Source organism: Hibiscus syriacus, unplaced genomic scaffold (assembly GCF_006381635.1).
Source record: "Hibiscus syriacus cultivar Baekdansim isolate YM2019G1 unplaced genomic scaffold, ASM638163v2 tig00002793_pilon, whole genome shotgun sequence".
NCBI lineage: Eukaryota > Viridiplantae > Streptophyta > Magnoliopsida > Malvales > Malvaceae > Hibiscus > Hibiscus syriacus.
The window spans coordinates 663,438-668,931 of record NW_024061944.1 but is presented as its reverse complement, the minus strand read 5'-3'; the positions used below and the strand labels follow the sequence as shown (position 1 = coordinate 668,931).

Below are 5,494 nucleotides of genomic sequence, written 5' to 3'. Positions count from 1 at the left end.
ATAAAATATAATAAAAATTAAAAATGCTGTTATAATAATATTTATAATGCAATTGTGATTATTTTGAAATATTTAAAATATATTATTCTAGATAAAATATTTTTCGTCTACAATATAAATACGATAATCTAATATCAATGGAGATGTATTATAATATACAAATCTCATATTTTTATATCATCGCTAGCTCATTGAAGACTTGTAAATAATTACTATATTTTATGATTTGAAAAGGCAGAGCTCACAATCCACCGTCCTCCCCGTCACACCTCTTTCCTCACTCTTTCCTGTTCCATCCATTTATCCTTCCCCTTATTCTCTTTTTTTATTATAGAAGATCCATCCTTTTCTTCTTCCTCCTTCTCTTGACGTTGATATTTTTGTCTTATTTGTTAAGTTAATATTTTTTATTATCCTTTTAATCATTTTGTACATTAAGACGATCGAATAATATCTTCGTAGTTTAGATCTCAGAAGAGTATGGTTGAGTGTAGGGTATTTGGAGCCTTGCACCTTAGGAAGTCATAACCTTTTACATAACTTATGACAAGTCCAACTTGATCTACCAGAACTAAAATCAATTGACAGTCGATCGTATCAACCGAGTCTATCTATTTTGTCAACCTATGAATAATCATTATAGTATTATGTTTGACATCAACACTAAAAATTATTATAAATCTCTCGGTCAAGACAAAGAGAGAAATACAAATTTTAATATATTTCTTACTTGCAATGAATGAGATGTTTATTCTAACAAAATGTCTAAGTCAAACATTTGATTTTCAACACGAAAACTTTAGATTTGTTTTGCATCTTCCAAACAATGGTTGAAAAATAAGGTACCCCATTTGTACAGTTGTATATTTAGTTTGAAAATTTTCCTTCTCTCTATATTTTTTAAATATTTGTTTTATTAAAAAACTTAAAAAGTTTTTTTGAGTTAATTAAGTTTCTATTAGTAAATTTCACGAGTACCGAAATTCAAATAAATTAATTGATTAGTTTACTGCATCATTCTACAGATTTTACTCTTTCCTTTACTATTTGGGATGAAAAGCGCTCCTAAAGATTGGATTTCATGCATATATGGACGTGCAATCAAAAGACAACTTGACAAGCTTAATTCCTACAAAGTCAGGATTTAATTGTAAATTAAAGCAACAAGTGATAACAAGCCAAAGTCTCTATGTTTATGTTCGATGAATTCAAAGCATACATTATTTGAAGCTAATGATCAGACTATACCTCTCATTTGTTGATACAGTGTATAAAAATAATCAAATAATTAATAGATTAGCAATTATAATTGATTTATCTAAGTAAGTTGTTAAAGCTGTCTAGAAATGACAGAAAGTTTAATGTGTCTGTGTCACCCCTTACCTCACGTGCAAAACAGATTAGGTATGTCCTCCAAATCCCATAAGTAATTATTAATTAATCATCGACCACCTCGATTTATGTTTCTAAGTATCCACGTTGCTACAGTTAATTAGCTGCTAATTTCGCGTCTTTAAACAATACCCAATTACCCATGTTCATGCACCTTGACTCTTGACTCTTAACTCTTAACTTACGAAATTGTTTTTATTACAAATGATGATTTGTTTTTACTGGTGATTCATTGAGTTATTATTCAATGATGCATTGTAAGAACATTCAATGGCAATTACAGTAATCACTTCAATGTATTCTCATCAGATATTTATTGGTAGACTTATTTAGATATGTATACAAGAAATATTTTAAAAAATAGTTTTAGAATTATGATAAATATTTTATACTAATTTTTAAAAAAAATAATATAACATTTTTTATCACTCCAAAAGCAAGTGTGATTACTTGGATGACCATACTTGATAGGCTTCCAACTCGGGCTAGACTCTCTCGGATAGGAATTCCAACTGATGGATTATGTGTTTTCTGCAAAGAGGAAACTGAAACTATAAATCACTTGTTTGCAGGCTTCAACTTTGCTAAAACCCTGTGGAACTCAATATTGCAGCTCACTCATTTGCACAAACCCACATGTCATGGGCACGGCTTGTTTGGTCTTGTAAAGAATGGAAAGGTAAATTTCTCATCTCCAATGTTTTGAAGCTTGCATGGAATACTTATATCTACTTGATTTGGGAAGAAAGAAATAGAAGAATCTTTCAAAATAGAACTAGAGACGTGGATCAACTTTTGAAGAACAACAAGGAGTTTGTCCGAATTCAGCTAATTGGTAGAAATATTAATAGACTTGATGAAGTTAATTCTATTCTCTGTAACTATTGAAGTATAGATTAATTTTTGGTTGTACATAATCGGTATACTCCCTTATTGGGAAGTTTTGTAGCATGTAATGCTTCTTTGGATAATAAAATTCAATTATCTAAAATAATAATCCTTACTATATGTGAAAGGGTTCGTTTTGGACCGAACTCGAAAGTGTATATTGATGATGGGCTAACCAAAAAAAATGACCATTAAAGGCTATGTAACGTAGTAGGTTGGTCCTGGGCTATTCCCTTGAAGCTTGGAAATTAGGAAGGGTTTTTTTCTTATTAAGTAATTTTAACGTGAAATTCTATAATCTAAATAAAAGAATAAATGAATTTTATGTTATGATAAGATTTTTTTATTAAATGCATTATATAATTATTTGATACTTGATGATAGAGATTTTAAATATGAGTTATGATTTTTTTTTATATTCATTTAATGAACATGGAAAAATTGAGTTGAATGGAATCTAAAAATAGAAAACTTCACATTAAATCTAATATGATTATATTTTTTAAATTTAAACATTGATAAAACTAGAAAAATTCGTGCCAATGATTTGAGAAAGTGTCAAATTTAAAAATAGATTAATAATTATTTGATATATTAATAATAAGAAAATATACCTACGAACCGTCTCCATTTATAATTATGATTTGAGAAATTCAAGTGTCCCCTAAATGTGTCAAAACGGACCGCATTGTATTTAAGAGTGGTCACTTTTCAAGTAGTATTTGTGCTTGGCGGAGACGTACTGGGATTTCTTCAACATTTTATTTTCTCAAAAAGCGTCGGTCGTTCCATTTAATGCAAAACAAAAGTTTCAATACGTTCCATAAACGACACTTCAATAAATCGAACTTTCAAGTCGGTTGACTTAGAAAATTCATCTTTGAGAATTTGTACCGATTATATAATAGAATTTCTACTACTTAAATTTCGATTTGAATCCAACAAATATATTTAAAGTTTGATTACATATTAAATATGTGACTTAGATAAATAATCCAACCATAGATTAATCTAAATGACATATATCACCATCTGAAAGCTATACTGCAAGCAGACGTAAAACCTTAGATAAATCATAGCTTTTATGATAATTGATTAAATAAACTACTTTATTTATGATTCTAGTTTTTATGTTTTTTTTTTGTAATATCAGAATTTTAATTCATATATGTTTGATGGACTTAATAGCTTATCCAGTTATCCTATTGTTTAATATATATATATATATATATATATATATATTTGGATTTATTTAAATATAATTTTTTATAATCTAAAACATTGGATTTAATTTAGATTAATATTCAAATATATTTAATTTTATGTGGATCTCTCACATCCACAGACGGAGTTAGCTAAGAAATAATTAATGTATGTGTGTACGTATGCCTTTATGTGGATGGTTAACTTTTTCTTCTCCTTTATTTTAAATACAAATTCACACAGCCACATTATTAATTTTAAAATTGAATATCCAATCTAAAGTTTTATTTGGTATGAATAAAACCGATAGAATAAAAAATTTATTAATCAAATTATTAAGATTTATATCTTATTTCTTATTTTAAATCATAATTTTCATCAATTTTATTTTTATTATTCTTTTTTTCCAGCGTAATATTTATTAATAAAGAAAAGACCTAAATTGCAAGTCTCATTAAGAACTTCTGTAACCTTAAATAGAGAAAAAAAGTACAACACAACTAGGTAGAAATTATAAATCAACAAAGAACAAACGCTTCACCAACGATCAACTTAAATGACAATCCCGGTAATAATTTCCTACATATTAACAGATTCCATAGAGTAACAAAGAAGGTAAAATCTGGTAGGGATTGAGACACCAATTAATTAAATAGGAGCAATTAAAGTAAATCAAAATAAGAACAACCCCAGATTAAGTACCACTAATAATTTCCTATATATTAACAGTTAAAAAGGGTACAAATAAGAACATGAAGCTAGAGCTAAAAGGGAGATGAACAATATGAATACATCCCATTTTACCTTTAGCGGAAATTAGAGTAAAATCATTGTTGATTTTCCCTTTGTTTCCATTCCAACCCTATGAACCTGCAAGGCGAACGCCTGACCTTATACTCTGAGATCGTCTCAAGTTTAGGCGACCAGCCTTGTTGTTTAGACCCGACCAGGGTCTCGTAACGCTTCTTCAGCTCCGGCGTACTGCAAAGAAAACCATTCCCACCATCGCTCCCAGTTTCATCTCCTTCCTTGCTTTTAGTAATCAAACTTGTTATAAACTCCGGCACCACTTTGATCAATACCCTACCATCGCCACCTTTAACGTACTCGAAAGGGCAAGCGCCGAAGTTGATCGGAGCAGGTTTAGGGCTAGACCTAGAGTTTAAGGCGGCGAGAGAAGAAGCTGTCAAGACATTGCATGCAAAGCGATCTAGTGGGAGAACGAAGTAAGTTCGGCCTGGAATGAGATGGTCGTCCATGGATAAAGCTGGGATGGGGTGACCGATGAAGAAAGAGTCCGAATGACAAACCATCTTGTCCGGGAACTCAAACATGACCTCGCCGGCGATGTGTTTTCCGGTTAGGGTTCTCGTGTTTCCTTCCCAGAATATCAGCTTCACTGAAGACATTGGATTTGAATGGAAACAAGGAGCTAATGAATTGCCCATCAATATATATACATATAAACAATACTAGGATCTGAGAGAAAAACGATGAATCAAATAGATTAGATTGATGTCCGTGTATATAGCAATCCGAGAAAACAAACAAGAGGAAAAGGTTTAATTTGGTAGTTTATAATATAGAAGGGAAGAGCTGAAGGATTGACTTGGATAAAGTCCATTTTTATTTTGTTGTAGTGATTGATGATATTAGTTGGCGGTCATTGGTCAACAATCCCGGCCCTCTCTCATACATCCACACATTTTTTATTTCAACTAATCCAAAATGTCACATTTTTCTTAATGGTGGTTAGCATTAATGTTCAAAGAAATTCAGATCGAAACTATAATAATAATAAAAGTATGGAAATTAGTAAAATTATTCAATTAATTTCCATGATAAACACGAACATTAAGTATGTTATGCGATAATGTGGAAGTATTGGGCAACTTTTGATTATGATATTCCAGTTACTTTTGTGTTCAAAGCTTGAATATGACCCATAACTGTTTCTATTACGTAGACTTAGATTTTACACTCCAGTTCTAATATTTAATTCTTATATTTT

The 5,494-nt window shown here is 30.3% G+C and overlaps 1 protein-coding gene across 1 annotated transcript; it reads right to left on the bottom strand.

Annotated features, from left to right (window-relative positions):
- Window positions 1–4,126: 4,126 nt before the first annotated feature.
- Window positions 4,127–5,012, bottom strand: LOC120148991. The gene is made up of 2 exons (XM_039161933.1): window positions 4,256–5,012; window positions 4,127–4,221 (listed from the first exon to the last, which is right to left on the bottom strand). The coding sequence occupies exon 1, from the start codon at window positions 4,929–4,931 to the stop codon at window positions 4,311–4,313; it is 621 nt and encodes a 206-aa protein (XP_039017864.1). The 5' UTR covers window positions 4,932–5,012; the 3' UTR covers window positions 4,127–4,221; window positions 4,256–4,310.
- Window positions 5,013–5,494: the final 482 nt, after the last annotated feature.